The following is a 22,973-nucleotide window of genomic DNA, read 5'->3' on the forward strand; positions in this document are numbered from 1 at the left end:
TTATATTTTTTGTTTTGCCTCTTTCTGCTCATTTCTCACCTGTAGTTTGATTCTTACTGCTCATTGCTGACCATTATTTTGCCTCTTTCTGCTCATTTCTCCCACTTTATTTTGCCTCTTGATGCTGGTTCCTCACCTTTATTTTGCCTCTTCCTACTCGTTTCTCACATTTATTTTGCCTCTTTCTGCTTTTTGCTGTCCTCTATTTTAGCTCTTTCTGCTTGTTTATCACCTTTATTTTGCCTCTTTCTGCTCATTGTTGATCATTATTGTGCCTCTGTCTGCTCTTTTTCCCTTGAAACGGCGATTGGGGGAGCCTCCAGGGCCCCTTGTTCCCAGTCAGTTTCCCGCCTCCTGTGGGAGCCAGTATTGCTCTTGCACAAAGGGAGCTTCTGGAAATGTAAGAGCAATATGTTTAATTTATTTTCTTGCCTGCATATCTGCTGGCAGGGCAAAAGATGAAACCTCCACTTCCAGTGGACGTGAGCACTATGACAGCTCTCGCACGCTGGAACCAGAGTATTTCCTTCCAGGCTAAAGCAAACAGCTATATCCTGGGGGTGGGCACCCAGGGACATAGCAGGAGCCGCCCATGGGGGGGGGGGGGGTCCCCAGGGACATGTATGGCTCCAGGACGTGGGCTGTGCAACCCCTCTCCTTCTGTTTGCAGGCACCACCTCAGGGAATTGGCGGTCCCTGAGGCCAAAACCAGCCTGGGAGGGGGCCAAGAAACCCTCCCTTTTTTAAAAAAAATGTAAAAAGCCCCGGGGAGTTGGTGGTCCTGGGGCTCAGGGGGTTTCCATGAGGCACCTCCATTTCTTTGTATCTGTGTCAATTTATAGCCCTGGGGAGGAGGTGGTCCCGGGGGCTGGGGAGTCTGAGTGCCCTCTGTGTTATTAAAATTAAATTAAAGCCCCAGAGTAGCGGTGGTCATGGGGCATAATTAAGCCCAAGAAAGGGGCCCGTGCGCTCCATCACATTCCCACATCAAAACGTTTTTAAAAAATGCTGATTGGCCCTGTCAGGGTCGCAGGGGGACCCAAGGACCACCTTTCTTTTTTTAAATGTTTTATGTGAGACTCAGCTGAAGCTGAGTTCCAAGATGGCTGCAAACACTTCCTATTGAAGTGTTAGCAGCTAATCAGATTTCAGCACTTGGATTGTTGGATCGTGGGAGGATTTGTGTCCCAATATATACAAATTTGTTTTACTTCTAGCTTCAAAATTACTGACTAGATTTACAACAAATACCAAGAATGCTTTTTTTTGGACCAAAAGCTACATTTCTGCCAAATTTGGTGAAATTCAGTCCAGCGGGTCAAGCTGTAGTCATGTCTAAAAATCTCTATGGAAATTAACATTGGAAAAACAATTTTTTTTCTGCCCCTTTTTCTTAGCCCCCACTTGGCAAATAACTTTGAAACTTTCCATACACAACAAGAATCACTGACACACTTCTTCTTGAATATTCCATGAAGATTTGTCAAACTGCACCAATGATATAGGCAGGTCGAAAAATGCTTTACCTATGGCAACATTGTCTTAACTATACCTAACTACTGGCGAATGCCAGTAGATAATATATAAATGGACCTAAGTTTGATTAATACTGAAGACTGAACAGAACAAGTGAAACAAGTGTGAGTGATGAAAACATAGGTGCTTATTTACAAGCCCCTTGCACCATCGATGTGTCACTTTTTAAATGGGAAAAAGTGAGGCACCACGTGCTTGTGGAAGAGGTGTGGTGCAGCGGCCAGGGTGCCTGACTCCGGACCACAGGGTTCACGGTTTGTTACCGAGCTCGAGCGGCAGGTTAGCCCAGCACCATGTGACTCTGGGCAATAGCTTTCTTAATGTTCCCGATGACCCCCAGTGCCGGGACACCTCTCCGGAGTTAGCTGTGAGCTTTACAAATGCTGGCATTTACATTTAAATAAGCCCCATAGCTTCAAAGAGACATAACGATAAAAGAGCAGTAGAACTTGCAGTCGAGGCAAATTTCGTGAAAATGGGAAGGAGATGAGTGGTGGAAGTTTTAAAAACTGATTTATGCTGTCAGAATGGGGAAATAGCCTTTACAACTAGATGCCTTTACAACAAAAGCATAACAATGAATATTTTTACCATGAGTATACCTTTACCATGGATGCTTTTACAATGAATATCATTGTTAAAGCATGAATTTTTAAGGCATTTTCATAGAAAAAAATAATGTAAGGAAAGTATTACATTTAAGTATTAGACATATAACATTTACACACCTATATTTATGATATATATATATATATGTGTGTGTGTGTGTGTGTGTGTGTGTGTGTGTGTGTGTGTGTGTGTGTGTGTGTGTGTGTGTGTGTGTGTGTGTGTGTGTGTGTGTGTGTGTGTGTGTGTGCGTGTGTGGTGATTGTGTGCGTGTGTGTGTGTGTGTATATACACAGTGATTAATAGGGTGGCATGGATATTTTTTAGGATTTAGGGTGGAAATGTGTTTTTGGGTGGTAAGTGTTGTTTTAGGGTTTAGATTGAGTATGGGTTTTTGGGTGGTAAGAGTAATTTTAGAATTTGGAATGCATATGGGTTTTTTGGGTGGCAAAGGCAATTTTAGGGTTTAGCATGGGGTGTGGGTTTTTGGATGGCAAGGGTAATTTTAGGGTTTAGTTTGGTTATGGCTTTTAGGGGCTAAGGGAATTTAAGGGGCGTAGTGGGGGTATGAATTTTGAGTGGCAAGGGTAATGTAAGGGTTTAGGGTGAGTATATATTTTTGGGTGCTAAGGGATTTTTTAGGTTTTTATCAATGTTCAAATCTCATATCCACAATGGATAAGGGCTACCCGATATTTCATGCATACTGGCAAGAAACATATTTCCATGGCTGTGCACATATTTTTACTTTGGCAAAAGGCAAAGTCACATTAATGGAGTCAAAACCAATGTCGCTTCACACTACATCCAGCCGCATATTTCCCTCCACACGGTGAATGCCTGTAAGTGCTGGTTCTAATTACATGTACTCCTCATGTAGTTATAATCTGACCCGTGTCAGCAGGCACACCATTCCTGCTTGGTTTTCGATGGTTCGGCAGTTGTTCAATACCTTGAATGAATAAAAAATGCTGAGAATGCCACTATCCTGACGAACTTTCTCGAGGATGGTTGCTCTCAAACTTGCAAACGGCAGCATGTATTTAATCCAAAACAGCAGATCCCTTCCCACCGGAACAGACCAAGAGGACAACTATGCGTACATAACAATTTAGGTTTTAATTGCATCAGCATGATGCGTTTTATATATCTATATACATATATATATATATATATATATATATGTAGGGTTTAGGGCGGTATGGGTTTTTTAGTGGCAAGGGAATTTTTTGGGTGGCAAGATTTTTCGGGTGGCAAGGAATTTCTCAGGGTTCAGTGGTTGTGGGTTAATAGGATAATATATGAATGTATATATATATATATATATATATATATATATATATATATATATATATATATATATATATATATATATATATATATCATGCCCAACTCTCCAACACGTAGAGAAATGGAGTCGCACTCACACGATTGGCTGACATGCAATTTTATTTAACAATGGTGATGGCAGTCCTGACGCGTTTCGTTCGCACGTGAACTTTTTCAAAGGTAAGCCTCGCACTGTTTAATATTATTAAAGTCCCCACATCAATTGCCTCTATTCGTGGTTTCTGTCCCTCCAGTGGACATTGTTATTATTTCACGGCATGCTGGTACAATCAAATTTTTAAACCCTCCAGTGGGCAGTGCATTTCGTTTTTTAAACAATAATTATATATAAATACACTATATATTTAAATATATATTTCCACACATATATATTTTATATGTACTTAATAAATTTTATTTTAAATGTGTATATATGAATATCTATATATATGGAACAAGATTTTAATTGATTTGATTTGATTTTTTCAGGGATGTGGTACTATTGCTGTTGAAATTTCTGGCAGCCAACTTCTTGAGCATATTAGAAGTGAACATATTAATTATCAGCCCACTGGGGCGAGATGAGGACATTACTCACATATTTATGTGAAATATAGTGTTATTGTGTACATCAGCTTGTCAAAATGCCCGCTGGGGCGTGATGATTGGGTGATATTAATGTATGGAGGGTTATTCATAATCATCATGTAAAAATTGTAATTTTTGAATTTTTGAATTTGACTCACAGTGGTCTGTATATTGTATGAATAACGCACTTGATACATGTTAAGATGGCTGTTACAGTATTATACTGAGAAACCAGTTTCATTCAGTAGTCCCCTTTCCCTGTTTTCTTTTCACTGTTTAAATGGCCTAAGTGAAATGCAAATGTCAAGAGCGTGATCAAGGCGAAAGCTGCAACACCTTGTTATTTGGAGCCATTAAATCTATTTTGCACCGCATCTGGGCGTCTACTCCTGTATTAAGGAGGAAGGTGATTGCAATTGTGGGGTTGCCGGCAACCCGTGTTCGGACCGCCCCAAACTGACAGCCTTTACCCAGCTGGGATTGATAAACCTCCTGTTACAGGAAGAGACTAGGACACCCAGAGCTTCTTGCAGGAAAAATGTATTGTGCAAGTGGAAAAAACGACGCGTTTCGCCATTACGGCTTGATCACGCTGTCTCGCAGATTTGGCAAGAACAGTCAGCCTTGTATCCACGGCATCTTTCAATAATAAACGGCGAAACTTATCTCCTTTTGTGGGCCCCTCACTGCAGGCAACTTTTGTGGTTGGTATAGTTGCGGCACCGCCTGAGCCGAGAGGAAGGTCCCGCTGCACGGCGTGCAGCCCTGTCACAGCGCCAACCGACGCTGAGACATAAGGACAAGGATGCCATTGAAAGAATAAACGGAAGCGGATCTGAAGCGGTCTTTTACTTTGCAACCCACTGGGGATTTATGTACTTTTATTTGAATGGAGCGACACGGTAACTTACTCGAGTAGGACCGAAGGCACTACATGTACCAGCGGGCCACAGGGGTGGCCACGCCCACTTGGGTGGAGACTGCAATTGATCTGGTGCCTTCAAAATACCGTGCTTGTCTTCACTCGCAGCCAGTGGCCCATGATGAAGTGCCGAGGGGCACGAAACGCATCTGGCTGTCTCGCAGATTTGGCAAGAACAGTCAGCCTTGTATCCACGGCATCTTTCAATAATAAACGGCGAAACTTGTCTCCTTGTTTGGGCCCCTCACTGCAGGCAACTTTTGTGGTTGGTATATATATATGTATATATATATATATATATATATATATATATATATATATATATATATATACATATATATATATATATATATATATATATATATATATATATATGTATATATCCAAGTACCAGCGTTTTATTTCTATGTGCCAGGAATCCTCCACGCCACAGAATTTCGCAGACACGGACCAATTAAAGTGCTAATTTATTTATTCAGTGCAAATTAGCCGCATGATGTTTCGGCTCCGTTCACATGACAGTGTTCACAATTGTGAAACGTTCTTTTAAAGTGCCAGTGATTGGTGTAAATCAAGTCACATGTGGGGCTAAGTATAAACATGGTAAAAATACTAAGGTTTATATATATATATATATGTGGAACGAATATATATATATATATATATATATATATATATATTTTTTTTTTTTTTTTTTTTTCCTTTCCTGTTACTTTTCTACAATGTGTATGCCTTTACCACGGATGTATTTATCATAGAAATGTAAGTATTTTACAGGTATCAACCCATTAACATACAAATACATATGTATAGACTTGTATAAACCTATATATATATATATATATATATATATATATATATATATATATATATAGATATATATATATATACATACACATAAAGGCTTATACTTAACGGTAAAATAATTACAATTTTGTGGTAAACGCATCAATTGCAAAGGCATATCCTTTGTAAAAAAAATTGCTGAAAGGATTTTCGTTGTAATACCGATTGTAATTCCATCATACATCATGTGACTATAACTTCTATTGAGAGATATAAAAGGAACTGGGGTGAATGTTGCTATGGGGTTCATTTCAAGTTGTGCCTTGTTAATGTAAGAGGGTGAGATCCAAATTCATAAATGTAACCTTCCTACAACACTGATACAATATTGTAGCTACTTTTCTTACATATTTGGTATGATCAATTTTGCATGTCACTATGTGCCATAAACATGGCTGGGGAGTCAAATTTACCAAATGCAAATTCTTCCTCATGATCGTGCCTATCCCACCATGCTGATCGCCCTCATGTCCATCAGTAATTAGACGATAATAATATCATTATAAGTTGTCTTCTAAGTGTAAAAACCACAGGAAGGAAAAACATAAATATAAGAATGTTGGTCGAGTATTGCTTGTGTTTAACTCACCCTGCAGCTGCATGTTGTGCAGTTATCATATAAGAACGTGGATTGGTTGTCATAAACTTCACTGCGGAAGAGGCAGCTTCCAAAAGGGAGGTCAAACACTTTTCGCTGGCCTAAGAAAAAATGTATGAAAATGTTAGCCGTTGTAAAAGAAAATATGGCACTTCATGGTATTATTTTACAACGCATTACTTCCCAATCAGTGCTAATGCTATTTGTGAGGGTTGTCTTTGTACCTGCTTTACTCTTGATGGTCTAAATGGCACTGTAACTTAGGACTTTTATGAAAGAAAGCGTGTTAATAAGTTGGGTTTGATCACCAAAGATCAGGTAACACATCAAGTCATTGTCCAGTGGCAAGGCAAAGACACTGAGGGAGTGCTTGCAATGGGCCCTCATATTAGATGACATGGCCTGCAACAGTCCTTAACCTCCAGAATTGATATCCTTCTGCTGTTTTTAGTCCATCATGAATGTTGATGGTCCCACAACAGAATTTAGGGTTCCAAAAGACAAATTTCTCGGGGGTTATTTAGAGGCTTGAATGGCCTGGGAGGTCCGCAGAGACTGTGGGTTCTTCTTTCCTGGTGGAGGGCTGCCCACCAGATTTAGAGATGCCTAACTGGCAGGGATCTCTGCGACTTCAGTGGAACTGCGTCTACAGCTGAGCCAGCGCATTGTCTGATACAACTGCTTGGTAAGAAATGTTGTTTCTCAACAACAAACTCCTAAAGCAGGATGATGTATACTGAAAATAAAAAAATCGATAGCCCTGACATGCTGGGAGTTTTCTCGCAGGACGTGAGGTTTATTTCTGGTGTGTCCTGTTTGGGATTTTCAGGTTTTCCTTGCCAGTCCAGATCAGGTAAAATTTTGTGGGTAGGACTACCCTAAACAGGGTAGTTATTTTATCATACATTCACTGATGGTCCTGAGGCAGAAGGGTATTTAGTCAATTTTTTTTCTGTGACACAACCAGCTGAGGTTCCACCCTGGCACTTCGCCCACCTCTAAATGTCGCTGGTGAATTGTAAACTTGGCAAATGCGGCATCCGTCTCTTTTTGGCAGGAGCTTTGCATCAGCCAAACTCTAAATGACACCCCTAATATTCATGTGTAGAAAAAAATAATAATTGCAATGAAATTCTAATGTATGTAATGTAATTCAAAGATAAAAAGCCCTCAACTGATGAATTTCGCTCTGTATCATTACCCAACACACCCACCCCCATCTAGAAACATCTTCAGGGTGTGCCCTTAAACTCTGCATAAGGTTTGCATGGGCCTCTGTGCAGTTCTTGTAAATGTTTATGGAGATGGCAGAGTGTGGAGTGTATTACCGCTCTGTCATCTCCACTTTCTTTATCTCATCATGTGTGAGTCTCCTTCGTGAACCAGTTTGTTGACAACCGCTCTGCACATATTTGACTTGTAGGTCTGTTCAAATCTTTGCAATCCTGACCAGTGGCAGCTGGCAAGTACGTCGATTGGAGGGCACGCAAATGGGTGGAGCATAAAATAAATACATAATATATATGAATGAAATAACAAAAAAAACAATTACCTACTTGTGCAGACATGCCTTCCTCGCTTCGGTGCTCTTCTTTGCCGACGTCATGTCCAGGGCCCCACGCTAACCTACTTAATCAATCCTGGCGCTGTTCTCAGCATGAGAGAAGCACCAGGATTGGAGGGTGTGGCATCTCTCAGCGCTCCTGAGGACAGTAGAGGCCTGTACAGGCTCTCAACCCAGTTGTTCAAACAGCTGGGTTAAGAGGTTTATAGTGCGCATGTCTGTCTTGTCCCAAGACAGACTGCCAAAGGGATATCCAACTATAAACTATTTCACTTGCAGCCCACCACTGCTGCCACTCAGCAGGTTGACAAAAACAAAATGGCAATGAATTAACTTCATTGGCATTTCTATTTTCGTCTCTGGGGTTTTTCTTGGGGCTTTTAAGTGGAGCGACTTATTTTCAAATTCAGCATTCTACATTGTTTTTCCAAAACATGGCGAAATTCAGTTTGACAAAGTACATGAAGGTCAGGATACGTAACTGTGTTAAGTCAAGTTTGCATTTGAGCATGAAGAAAAATATGAACATTAAACAGCCCCCTTCAAAAAATCTGCTTGTTATAGGAAAACATGAAGACGAGCCTTTATTAGCCTGCCACCGTGAACTAGTATGCTTGATCTTCAACAGTGCAGTTACATCACCGTGCTGAGCATGTGCACAACAGGTGAAAACAGTATCCACTGAGAAGAACTATCTAACAGGAGACCAACAGGCAAGGGTTCTGTCTGCCCTACGGCTCCTCGTTAAATTATACTTTAAAGAGTTGCGAAGTTAAAAGTTTATTTTTTCCTCTAAAAGGGAAGGAAGGGAAGGGATATATATCTATATATATATATATATATATATATGCTCTGACAAAAAAGAGTACATTACTCATTCGGAATTCGGCCAGGGGCAAGCTGTATTGCGGTCTAATTAGACAGAAGTCGCTGTCAGCTGATTACAAGGAGTATAGCTTTGAGGGAGAAGAGAGTTTCAGATGCGTTCAGCCGGGACATGACGTATTCATGGAGATAAGGCCTAGAACAGGAGCCCAGTGGCCTCGGGCAGCACGGACTTCCGGTCCCTGAGATGGCGCTACTAATATGACTGGCTCTGTGCTGTCTCTGGAAAGACGTTTTAAAACAAATATCCAACTAAAATGTGCGATGTCTTTGATTTGAAAAGCTTTATTCTGGCACATTGGGCTGTAATTGGAAACAGCAGACTAGAGTTCTTTCACTTTAATGCTTTCATTTTTTGAGAATTCATGAAATATGCATCGCGATGGTAGTAATTAGCCAGATTACATATCATTTATTTATGGACATGTTGGGGATTATGCGTTTAAATATAAACTCGGTGGATTTAGCGGCAATTAACCACATTCAGAGTTTTCCCAGGAGAGGCTGTGGTGCTGTGAGTGGAAAAGCGGCCTCATCGCCCGTCGTCTCTTCCTGCTAATGGCGGCCTGTGACGGAGCTGACATGGCACCACAACGAGGCTGGAGTAATGGCCTTCACCAAGCACTCCTTTGGTCTTTGTGTGCTGAGCGTTGTGGAAGCCCAAGGGGCGCATTATTAAACCAAACCACTTCTGAAAATGCATACCAAGGGAAAAGGACGCATTGCATTGACTGCGATGAAAAAGGTGAAGGAGGGAATTAGTATTAATGCGGTTAGACACGAAACACAGTGCTTCTGTTATTTACTCTCTGAAATGTGGTTCCAGTTTCCTGGTTAGATTTACGTACAGCTCGATCGATTTGTGAAATCTTTTGTGAAATATGCAATTTGGCTTACTAACACCTCCCCAGATGTGCTGTCACTCTTAATGAACACTTTTTTTCAAAATGGCCAAAGTAGAGTGCCTTTATCCCCTTTCGTGAGCTCTGCTGCTGACATTTTCTCAAATCTGAGGAAGTCCCTCAAGCATTTACGGGGAATTTGGTTTTATCCTTATGAGGAGAGATGCGACAGTCCAAACTACCGCCTCTATGTAATTCTAGATGACTGAAGTCGAACAGAGGGTCAGCGTTCCAAGATGGTTTCTCCGATATTTACAAAGTTATATTTCTTGAGGAGGGAAGATGCGTGTTTGTGGCGCAAGCTAGTGGCGGTCCATACACAGCACCAATCGCTGAAAGAACATATCCATTACAAAATCATAAGGCAGACTCATTCCCAGGTAGTCAAAAAACATCACTCACTTTAGCAGGGCACTGTGTTGGTCCCTCCATCCACTGATCTCTTCTACCAGACTTTGTTTTTGCCAACGAAGGGTAACATCAAAGCATAATAGCAGGCGCATTGTGTGTCTCTACCTCTGTACAAGGAGACTGCTGATGTAGGTCTATTTGCATCCAAAGGCTGGACCCACTACCCAACCATGCTCCCTTGTGTTGCCTCCTAATAGCAAGGCATTTCGATATCGACATTGTTCAACATCACAGCAATCAAGAATAAATGTATACGTAACTTATTTCCCTATGGACACTATCACAAGCACAGGAATTCAGTTTGGGCATACTACCTACTGATAAAAGAAAAAATCAAAGGGAAACATGAACATATATGTATACACACACACACACACACACACACACATACACACACACGCACACGGTCATTACAGCTATCAAGTACTGTTTAATTAAGAAAAATCTCACTCACCTAGGCATTTGGGACAACATTGCCCCGTAGGAATGTGACTGAGATGCTGGGGACATGACAGAATGGGACAGACTTCTTTTATGCACTGTGTCCTGCCTCCCTGGTGGAAAATAACAACAGTTTGCAAAGTAAAATGACATTTTAAAATATTGATAAAAGCGCTAGCTTTTCAGTATTTTAGACAACATCCATAACCAGATCATGGGCTTGAATGAAAAGTTCACAAAGTAGTGCTTAAAAAGAAGTGATCAATAAATTATCAATGAGTCTGTTTTCCACACTGGTCATTATTCAAGAAGCAAAAGGGCTTATTTATGAGAGGTTAGTGAAACCGGATCTTCACTTTTACTGATGCTCCGGTGTCGCAAGCCTGCCAACCGTCCATGAGGCCAAGCAAAGCCACATTGTGTGGCTTCGCATGGTCTCATAGAAATGGAGTAAGACAAAGCAGCGCAAGTCACTGAGTTGCCTTACTCTGCACCAGGGACGGCTTTCCATGGGCGTTGCAGTGGGTTTTTCCAAGCAACACAGATTGATTTTGACGCTGCTCCAGATTTACTTATTGACATTAACCTGGGGCAGCGGCAAAACCTTACGCCTCGTCAGACCAGATGTAACGAGGACAAATATTTGTATTTTTCTGCATTTTTTCCTTCTCAGGAGTGTTTCTGTGCAGGAAGGTGGTGCTCCTGCACAAAAACAATCCTACATGCAACGCAGACACCCTTGCCTACTTCGGCGCCAGGCAGTAAATTGTGTGCCAGTGCAGGAGAAGAGAAGAGCAATCATGGCCGGACTGTCTACCAGGCGTTTTGGCATGCTGCCGAGCTGGGGGCTGATTTCGTTGATGGGGACCTGCGTGTGCAGAACAAAATAAATTTTGTTTGTTTATTTCAAAGCACACGCAGGTCTCCATCAATGAAATAGCACCCACTGCAGTGACATCAGCCCCCAGCTCGGCAGCGTGCCAAAATGCCTGGTAGCCAGTCCGGACCTGAGAGCAATGCACCATATTTCATCAATACGGTACATTACTGCCCTTTCACATTGAGTAGGGCAGCGTAGCAAGAAAACTTGCAGCACTGACCTATGTCAATTCCTTATAAATGAGGCCCAAAGCCCTTAACATTGTGGGTAAATTGTAACCGACAACATTCTCTAGTTTTGTTGAGGAGCTGGGCACATTCATAAGAGTTTAAGCCTAACTCAAGGGTAAATAGCAGGGGATTTTAGGAAAACATTTTATTGTTTTAAAACAATAAGCAAATAAGAAACGGGTAAAACAATACAGAAGCATAAAACCCTTGCAATGATTTAGTCAATGATGCAACAGCACAGTATTAAATTATATTCTCCAAGCCCTCTCACTGTTCATACATTTGTATCTCTCCGGCAACCCCCAAACACACTGCCCATCCTGTTTCCGTATATTAATCCCTCAGTGTCTGCATTCTCCCCAGCGATCTGATATGAGCCCCCCGCCACTCACACCACCCATGTGCACACCACAAACCACCAATGTGTCATGGATCCAGTGCCAGTTTACTAAACTTCATTCACATCAAGTGGTAAATACCAATCCTGTACACCATCCATTTAGTTTGTCTCAAGAGAGACTTTCGTCTGGAAATAACCTGAATCCAATTAGTCACAGCTTGGTCTGCCCACTTGGCCTGGATGCCTACATCCCTAATGGTCGATCACCTCAGAGTTGCCAACTTTTAATGTCACCTATCGATTCCTTTATAATGGTGGCATATGTGGATTTTCAGGACTTGATAATCCTGCAAGGTAAATTTGACTAGAACTGTGAGTATCAGAGTGGGGTCACTGCTTGCTCTTGAGCAGAGGTAAGAAGTATGCGTATACAGCCAAAATCATCAATTGCTCACCTACAGCACTAGGGAGTGTCTTTATTTCCATCTGATAACAGCTTACCTCACTTGTTGATAACAAATAATGTCATAAGTGCCTTGTTTGGATAATCGAACACTGTTTCAGTTTTTTCAACCTGTTTTCGACTGATACCCAGTAAAATTCACTAAATCTGCTGGCCTTCTTAAAGTCGTCTAAATTGTTCATCCATTTTGGGCAATACTCAGTGCCCTTACTTAATTTGTAAAAAAATAAGTGTCAGGACCCTCATCGGGTCACTGCAGCTTGCACCACCAAATGCTCCTGCCAAGGCTGCCAATGACAGTACCAATATAACTATCAAGCATCCCTTTACTCCTAAGTGTGACAATTCAGACTACTTTGTGTCCTCAAAGCTAAAATAATGGCTAAGACTGCAGGTTTCATTTTTAATGTGTATTGATTTGTGTTTGTTGTGCCCTTCAAACAGAACCACCATGTGGTAGACTGTCATAAGTGTTGGTGTTGAAAATTAAGTGCCGGTGCTGAGCACCGGAAACCACCGGCTCAAATGAATCACTGCTCAGTGCAGAGGAGGGGGTGAACAAAGATATAGAAAGAACAATTAACCCCTTCGCTGCGGCCGCGATTTTTCCGCTTTGCGGTAAACAAACGAACAGGGCGGGGCCTGTTCGTCACCAGCATGGGAGGGGTGAATGGAGTCAAACAACACATGCTGGACTCATCCAGGACAAAATGAAATGGATGCACATGATGTAGTCATCAATGTTCCTCAATACAGTACATTGTGCCACTGCAAAGGATGCAACACAGAATGATAGACGCCTCCTGAAGGATCATGGCTCACAATGCTTCTTGCTTATGTCAGTAGCATGAGAAGGGTTCACTATCTCTGGCCGTAGTTCTAGCTAAGTACAACCCTGCATAAACACTGCAACACTGCATGGTGCACCTTGTTTCATAACCAGTCCTTTAACCCCACAGTTCTATAATGTGCATTTCCACAGCGCCTGATGTGCACAAAATTAGAAAAACCATAAAATTGTAGGGTTCTGCCTACAACAACAAAATATTGATCATTTTTGGAATTTAGAAATTGGCAGGACTAGGCTTCTGCAAATTTCGACATTCTAAGATTTTCAGATTCACTCCTGGTAAGCCTTACGCCACAACTTCAAACTGTCAACATTGCAGAAAATCAACATCATAGGCCTGTGGGAATGTGTAAACACTCTTTTTCCCTTTTCTCTAGCTGGAAAAAATTATCATGTGGCATACTCCATTTCCTTATGCCCCAGCACACAGGGTATTCGAGTACTTTCCATGCTATCTGCACAACGTGCATCTACATTTTTAGATGGACAAAGTGCTGTAAATGTTTGATGAAGTTGTTACTTTGCAGGTGAACTTAATATTTGAAACCGCTGTCATGACAATAAATAGAAAACTCATATTCCCACTCTTATGGGATCCCTTACAATAGAAGAAACCCCAGCCAGCTGGTGGTATTGTTGGTAGAGTATATGAAATAGGAGTTGGTTATTAATCCGCAGAAGCCGATTCGGCTTCTGTCATTTGTGGTTGAAGGTGTCACGTTTTGTGCACTTACATTTTACTTGGAGGGGGGCATCCTTCACTCGCGCAAAGGCACCCTGCTCGGTAAGAACACTACTTATCCATGAAACGTTCTGAAACGCTAGCTGTCCACGGATTTTAGTCAATTTGAATTTCTGGCACTTCAGATTTCTGGCATTTTGGTTCAAAACATTTGTGCTTGGACTGTGTATGGCAGGCCAGGCATCTTAAAACAACAGAAAACGGTTCTTATAATCGGTAGATATTCTAAGCACCCTTTAATACTGATCACTAAATGTCTCGAACATTGTTTACACTAATATCATGGCTTTTTTAAGCGGTGAAGTGTTATAAAATGACCATGCTGAGAAAATGTTATTCTGTGTAAAATACAGCAAAGACATATATTTTGGCTCTTTTTCATCGTTTGGAGAAGCAGGGTCAAGCAAAGATGGATTCTAAAACAATAGTTAATAGAAATTATAAGATTTGGAATCCTTCCCCCACTCTATTAAAGTGAGTTGTGGGGGAACTTCACATTTTGTTTACAAAGTTTCACAAAGATTACAAATGCCACACTTCACAAAGGTTGCTAAATTAAAAAAACTTCTTAAAACTTAATATGCAAGTTAATTTGATTTTCTCACTAATTCTTTATGGTGAGAGAATTGCCCACTAAAATTGAGTGTGTGATGGAATTCTGTCCACCGAACAAACTTTTGCTGAAGTTAGTTTTGTAATTTAAACGTTTTAGTCTTTTTCAAACGTTAGGTAGTAGAAGACAAATGTGTGAGTTTGCAAAGGAAAATGTCGCAAATTTCATGGCTATGCACCATCAGTGACTCTCTTATCATGCTTTTTGGTATGACCACAGTATATGCTCACAATATCACGTGGCAAACATATCTCATCCACACCTCAGCCTAACAACTGCATTGGAAATTAAATATATGTAAGCAGGTGAGAATAATAACTATATTCTAACCATGAAGACATAGCAGTATGCAGTGGTGTAAAGCAACATAATGGGGCCTCTCTGCAGAATGTGGTGGGGGCCCCTGATACTCCCATATCTCACAGATATTATTTTATATAAAGTTGGCCTGTAGTAGAATGGGGGCCCCCTGCTGCACCAGAGAATGCAGGGACCTGTGTTACCCCCTCCAGCGGTAGATGATATAGTAGATGCAGCATTATTATAGGTCGTTATTCTCAACCTCTATATTGTATCAGAGTAACATGAAGGGATGCTTCCTCTAGCAGTGGCTGCCGGCACAGATCTGGGGTGGCGGGTGGGTATGGGGGTGCCGAAAAATATACCTATCTCCTCGCCGCTCTTTTCCACGTCGTCTCTCCTCTTTGTCTGCCAAACAGGAAGCAGCCACTCTCCCCAGAGCCAATTACAATGCTGTAATACAGCATTGTGATTGGCTCCCCCAAGCTAATCAAAACGCTGCAATGCAGTGTTGTGATTGGTCTGAGTGCCATAGTTCGGTGCTCAGATGGGGACTGGGGTCCTGGGCTTTACTGCATCCTTGGTGGAGAACATGCTAAGTGAGCATGACTGTTTGTCCGGCTCGAGACGGCCGGCCAAAGCGTCGTGCGAATTTCAGTGTCCCCAACACTCCCCGCCTGCCCTGCTCTGTTAGCAGAGCAGCCCCGCATCCATGCTGACACAGCAGGAACAAATAAAATGATAATAACATCTGAGTATTATCTTTTCATTTTTCTTTCACTGCTGCAAAGCAGTGAGTGGGGCGGCGCTCCTCTGCCTTAGCGCAGCCGCGGTCCATGCAGGTAGCAGCGGTGGGGCAGGGTGGGGGGAATTTCGAGGGATGATGCCGAAGGGAAATCAAATAAAGAATTATTTTTTACCCTCTGCATCGTACGTCGGAATCTCCTACACCCGACCTAACTGCCCCACTGCTGCCTGCACGGACCACGGCTGCCTTAGCGTAGGAGCCACTGTCCTCTAGGAACAAAATCTGCAAACTGTACAAAACATTAATGTAATGTCTTGAATTTTTTTAGTAAATTCAGGGGCTTCCTTAAGAAAATACCGCATCGCTCACTAATCTGCATGGAGTTTTCTTATGAACATCATACCGGAAATCAGTGAGATGGTTAACGAAAAAATCTAAAAAGAACAAATATTCTCAATGAAGGAAAGCATGCCCCTGTGATGTTGCTAACAATACTTTGCTCTCCCAGTTAAATGTAACTAGAGTACCCTTACAAGGCACTAAGAAAGCTGTCACGTACCAACGTCAGAATTTCCCTTCTCCTTTTTTGAATATGGTCAGTAAGGGGGCAATTACCCTTTGCTTGAAAAAAAAAATGAGGTGTGAATCCGAAAAGGGACGCTGAAAAAGAGCAGATGCTGACATCCTTAAGAGGTAATATTTCGGCATTGAAAACCATGTCTGTCATCAGCCTCCACTTAGAAGAGCAGCCAAGCACTTGTCTAAACAAACATGGCAGCTGTTTCATGAAATGTGCACAGGGAATTCATTTGAGGACCGGTATTATTGAAATGGCCGTCTCCTTTCCCTTTCCGGCTCTGCTTACTTTAGTGCACTAACCATTAGGTGACCTCACACCCTGAGATAAGCTCAGATGACACCTACTTACATTATCACAATAAACGGGGGCCCTGTGGGGACCAGCTAGTCTAAATATGGACGGCTGCGGGTGCAAACCTCTGAGATCACTGTGCACTCTGTAAACAGGAGGGGAGAGAGGAACGCTGGGGAGTGAGAGTCACAGAATGGTTAAAGTATCAACATAATCCCTGATTAAGTTTGTCCAGTTCGGGTCATGTGAACCAACATCTGTCAATAGTCGTTTTATAAATATTCAAGGCGGCGTCAGGCTGGGTATGTCGCTTTTCAGGAGGGCAATATCTTAAACGCCGGATTCAAAACCAGATTTCTCACTGCCTGATATAAAAACATACTTTTTTTTGTAGTTCTATAACAAATAAGTGAAAAAACAGTTTTGCATCCAGTATCTGGCTGGGCACTAATCCACAGTTTCCCGGGTTCTCTGGATACTCAAGGAAGGTATGCACCCTGAATATCGACCGCAGAATATCGATGGAACCACAAAATCGAGGAAAACATAGAGAAAAAATATCGACAGGTAAGTATGTCTATTTTCTATACCTAACTCCACATATATGTTCCTACACAGTACATATATCTTCAAGATATGTAGATGTGTAATAAATCTATACTATATGCACATCCCTTTTGATATTTTGTCCCTCAATATTCTGACATTGATATTCTTGTATCATGATATTCCAGCGTTAATATTCAGTTGTACAATCTTGAGGACAATGTTGGATGGTGATGATGGCTCACCACCTCTCAGCTTTCTCATATCTTTTGAGTTTCCACGGAGTGAGGTAGGGAATTGTGGGTGAGACCCAGGTACCTTCTAAACCACTTCCCCTCACTGCCAATGGTGTTTTTACATTCACAATGGGAAGAGAGGTTTCTATCTCTGCTGGCAGTTCTCAGAGATCCACTGTCAGCAGTACACTAATTGCAAGTGTTCAACCAGCTCACATGCTCATGCTTACTCAGCTCCAGGCCCATCCTTCGCAGTGAGCAGCCTGTCCAATAACATTTACACGTTTTAATACACTGGTGCTTCTGACAAACTGACAGGGAGCCACATTTAACAAGTCTATCATTCCCATTCTGCGGCATGGGTTGTTCCTGTGGATGCGCCTGTGACCATACAATAATATTAATTACTTCTGAGTCGTATGTGCCTGTGAGCTGTTTTTCCCCTTTCTTCTCCCCGGATTAATTTTGACATGACATATATTATTGCGATCCACAAGTTGCCTGTTGCCCACCTTCCAGGACTATGATTTTTTTATTGTTACTATATTAATGACACTCACATTCTTTTTTTTTTAAACATCATGATCCCATGACCCATGTGCTCAACTGTTTCACCTTAAGATAGCCAAAATTGAAGCAATTCTTTTATCAGGGAATATACAGCCAGAGCTGCAGCTTCTTCCTGAGAATCTCCTATCCTTCCTCATAAAACTCTAGCTTTTAATTAGAAACAACAAATGGAGGAATTCCATTGAACTCCATAATTTCACAAGTACTCATCACTGCCAAGTATTCCTTCTGGCAATTCTGAGTTCTCAATAATGTTGGGCATTTTCTTCCAATCCGGTTGAATTGTAATAGGACAGTGACGAATTCCAGATGTGATTACATTAATGTGGTCTACGAGTGTCAACTCCACTGAATTTAGCTGTCTCAGAATGTGGGATGGTCGAGACATCACCTAAGATTCTAACTGACCTCTGCACTTGTTGATACTAAAAAAATAGAATAGATTCAGATAGGCCATTGTGGTATTCACCATTAGTCACCGAACAAGTCATGAATGCCTGAAAGATAAAGTCTTAAAATAGAATGATTTAGATCCCTACCCTTGTCATAAGTCTGTTTACTTACTGCTGTCATTGTAGCTAGTGAGTAGAAACATATTTTCATCCAAGCTACTCCTATTGGAACTCATTCCTCTTGCACCCAAGACAAGGTTCAAATAATGTTCTTTTCCATAACCACTTCAAAGTTCTTTTACTCTATTGCAGGGTGGAGCCTTGTTGGCAATGCCCATTACCTAGAAATATTTTAGTCAGTTTAGGTCACCTACTATATGCATTTAACTCATTCAGTTAAGCACTCTTTGTCGCTCACATGCTTATTCACTTACTTATTCACCAACTCACTCATTCACTCACTCCCTCATCTGCTCACATTGCTGAGTCGTTTTATTTGTCAAGCTTACGACCAATGAAGAGGCACTCTTTTCTTAATTCATCAGCCACTGGCTATCAACCGCATGTACTGTATCTTTGTTTTATGGCTTACAGTGCACCAGAGCATTATTGTCTGCTACACAATGGTCATTTCCCTTATGTGCTACACAATATCCAATAAAAAGGTTCACCTTTGACTTCTAAATTTACTGGCATGTGCAGCACTCATGGTTATCCACAAAACTTTTATACGGTGCTTGTAGAACAGTGGACCTGTGATCTTCTGGTCTTGGCCGCCTCTATGGCAGTGTCTGCCCACTGCAGAGACATGCCATTATGTACAGCTGCAAGCTGCTTGTGCCAAGAGAACATACTTGACCAACCAGTTTTTTTCGCAGGTCTGTCCGTGAATCAAAGACCTCAGAAAGAAAAGTAACTAAAGCAAGAACAATTAATCTCCTCATATCCTTCTCAGAAGCTTCATTTCCCATTTGTGTGTAAAGGAAGAGAGCTCATTCTGACACAAGTCTCAATTTGCCACTACATGCCTAGTAAGTAACTAGAGAATCTTTTTCTCTTTAGGCTAATGAACCAATATCCATCATGTAATGCCAATTAAAATATAACCCAAGAATGACAGTCTTTACTGTAGCTCTGCTGCTGCACTTACAATTTGTTCTAATAAAATACATCAGTAGCAAAATAAATCAGGCATGCTTCCTCCAACGTCTAGGACAATCTGTGAAGGAACAGTTTTCCCCTCTTCCACTGATTCAAAACACACACAGTTGACGGTCTGTAATTTTCACCAGATGAAATAGTTCTCTAGCTCTGCTCTGTGATGTTTCCTTACTTTGATTCCCAAGGGCATACACTTCAATATCGGTTTACACGAATACATAAATGAGGCATTTGGCTAATTGTGAGCCTTGTGGCTCATCCATTGCAAAGCGCAACGTTCACGCGTCCCTGGATACTTTCTGAGTGGGAGCTACATAGAGAGTATGACCCAAGTAGAGCTGCAGCTGTGTCCGCTCTCGCCGCCTCTGCTCTGATGCCTGATAATAACAGTATTTGTGTGTCGCATGAATTAAAAGCCTTCAAAAGCTTCCACAGACTTGCTGATATTTTTTGCAAAGCATGTGCACATGACGTTTAACTTGTACCCCAGCTAGAAGGAACTGACCTCATTTGACTCGTTTTCTCATTTCCTGTAATACACATACAGTTGCTGTTGAGAGCTCCAGAGTCACAAAGTTTTGATACTTTATTTTGACTGGCATCTGCAAATTATTGAGAATATCTTCAAACAACTGAAGTGTCAATAACTCAAAAAAGATCAAATGAGCTTGAATTGGTTTGGCATGAACACATAAACAGTAATGTGTTTGCTAGATCATTATTCCTGAAAATAATGCATTCGAATATGCCTGTCGGGGACATTTTAAGGTTTTGGCGGCCAAACGTGTTTTGGGGGCCTCTGTTCAGAACAGCTTTGAACTTATTATCCAGTTTCAGATCTTTCGTGCCCTCTTTGGACAGGTCACTGACGGTGCACAGGCACACTTGTCCTAATTCTAAATATGTTTTTGAATCTGTTTTCATCTAATATTCAGGGATAGTGATGTGTGTTTCCAACATTGTAACACAGCAGCAGTTTACTAACATTGCTGCAAACAATCTGTGACACCCTCTCATTTCTAAAATGTGAGGTCCTCTTTTGATCTAAAAGAACCGTTTTTTTCTGGATGTTGCATGAAACATAAACATAACATTTCTCTGCAAAGTGTCTGTAATAGACTCTCACACATCAACCACATTAAAAATAAATTAAAGGAAAACTGTATTTAAAACAATCTGTTTAAGAATTATTCAAGGTTATCAGGGCAAGACTCTCTGCATAACAGAGCTGGCTCTATCAGGGGGCCGCATGAAAGGCTGAAACACGGGGCCAGAACCCACTTTGCCCCTGCTTTAAAACATCTCTGATGCCTGTAAATCTTCTAGTCAACAAATCAATTGTATCTTTGGTATAACATAGTTTTTATTTTCTGAGAACCCCAGTGAGTGCGATTTTGGTGTTCTATACAAAGTTTGCAACAATCTGTTATTTAGTAAAGCAGAATGTAAAGAGAACTACTACGGTATTTGTTTCTTCTTTAATATGTATACCTGTTCATTGTCAGGGAAAGAGGTTACACAGAGGACACGAAACCAAGGTATGATGTAAATACCAAGGAGTACAATATTGGAAGATTGGAACTTTGGTAACCACAGTACAACAGCATATCTTTTTATGTTGTAGTGTTCAGTGTTTGCTTCAAGGCATATCATTTCATCTAGATATGTAAATGATATCTTCCTGTTATCCTTACTACTGGTCCTGTATCATGATCAAGCTCTACGCCTGCCCGTAGGCACAGGTCATGAATAAACAACAGCAACCATTACTCTGTTTTTCAGAGCTGTGTGGTCTGTAGCTCAGGCACTTATTCACATAGTAATCAATTTAGAGCGTGCACTGAATAGAGCAGAATTTAATTTCAAACCAGCACATGAGCCTGACAATATTCATTAAACGGATAACTCTGTGAATTAGTCTACCTCCTGAGTGCACCCCTTTGGAGGGCTGAAAGGGAGTCCCATGGACCTCTAGACATCCCCCTGCAGGCGGGTGAAGTCACTCACTGCACCTGGCTGCAGGGCGATCTCTGTCCCCTCTTTGAAGTGCAGGCACAGTGAACAGTCATTTGCAATGCAATAGGTCTCACATTTACGCAAGTTTAAGCTATTGGCATTGTAAATGACAATCAGCCAGATTCATCATTCTCCCGTCTTGCCAGCCCCAAATAGCGATTCATAAGGAATCGCTATTAAGGACTTGCAAAACGGGAGTCATGTAGGAATTGCAAAAAATATTGCGATTCCTACATGTTCCTTATTTGCGATTAGCAAATTGCTAATCGCAAATAAGGAATAACTCCCCATGCATTCCTATGGGCCTGCAGGCCCATAGGAATGAATGGGGAGTTATTCCTTATTTGCGATTAGCAATGAGCTAATCGCAAATACGGATGCAATTTCAAGGGTGCAGGGGTGTCCAAAGGACACCCTGTAGCACCCCTGAAATGTAATCTACATTGGTGTTGCGCACACACATGTCCAAAGGACATGTGTGTGTGTAACATGCAACTTAGAAAAATGCATTTAAATGCATTTTTCTAAGTTTTTGCTATTTACCACGAGGTCTGACCTCTCGGTAAATAGCGGCCCAAAATTGCAATTTCGCAATTTTAAAATGATTCATGAATTGCATTTAAGGAATCTCAAATAGAGATTCCTTAAATGCAATTCTTCGCAAATGTGCAAATTCTTTAATAGCAAATTTTGCATTTGGGATGATGAATCCCAAATGCAAAAATTGCACTCGCAAAAGGCAAGATTCTGAGAATCTTGCCCTTTGCAAGAGCAATTTAGCTTGATGAATCAGGCTGTTAGCCTTTTATTTATGTTTTAAAAACAAAAAACAAAAAAAAAGGCATTGTTATTTGCAATGTCCTTGCATTGCAAATGCTGGTTATGAACAGTAATAAAGGTGACAACCCTCTTCTTGTGGTCGGTAGTGGAAGTTACATGTAGAGTGTGTTGTGTCTAGCTGTGGAAGACTCCTCTGGAGTATGGTATCCAGTTCTTAATCTCTGACCTGCAGCAGCGCTGCTACTTATTTTAGAGTCTTTATCTAGAATACCTTGCCTAGTTCTACAGGCCACCACTGAATATTGTTTTTACTTCTACAGGCCTAAGCTGGAGTATTGTGTTCACATCTGGTGGCCTCAACAAGAACGCAGTGCCAAGTTCTGGATACCACCTACAGATGTTTAGTTTTGCAATTCTCACCTGGCGTATTGAGCCCAGGTCTATGGGCCATATCTGGAACGTTGTGTCTCGTTTGATAAGCCATATATGGAATTGTGGGTCAGTTTGTAAGAGCTTACCTTTTAGAAGATACATATAGAATATTGTGTACATGTCGTGGAAGTCAGCTACAGTATATTATGGTCAGTTTTGGAAGCCTAATGATCGA

The 22,973-nt window shown here is 41.3% G+C and overlaps 1 protein-coding gene across 1 annotated transcript in view; it reads right to left on the reverse strand.

The window, feature by feature from the left end:
- Positions 1–22,973, reverse strand: part of BMPER (BMP binding endothelial regulator) — a 429,950-nt gene that overhangs the window by 148,017 nt on the left and 258,960 nt on the right. Inside the window, exons 7-8 of the mRNA XM_078688231.1 lie at positions 10,642–10,741; positions 6,417–6,526 (exon numbers count right to left, since the gene is read on the reverse strand). Of these exons, the coding sequence (XP_078544357.1) occupies positions 6,417–6,526; positions 10,642–10,741 (210 nt within the window). The remainder of the gene's footprint in view (positions 1–6,416; positions 6,527–10,641; positions 10,742–22,973) is intronic.

The sequence above is a fragment of the Lissotriton helveticus genome, chromosome 4_1 (genome assembly GCF_964261635.1).
Source record: "Lissotriton helveticus chromosome 4_1, aLisHel1.1, whole genome shotgun sequence".
Taxonomy (NCBI): domain Eukaryota; kingdom Metazoa; phylum Chordata; class Amphibia; order Caudata; family Salamandridae; genus Lissotriton; species Lissotriton helveticus.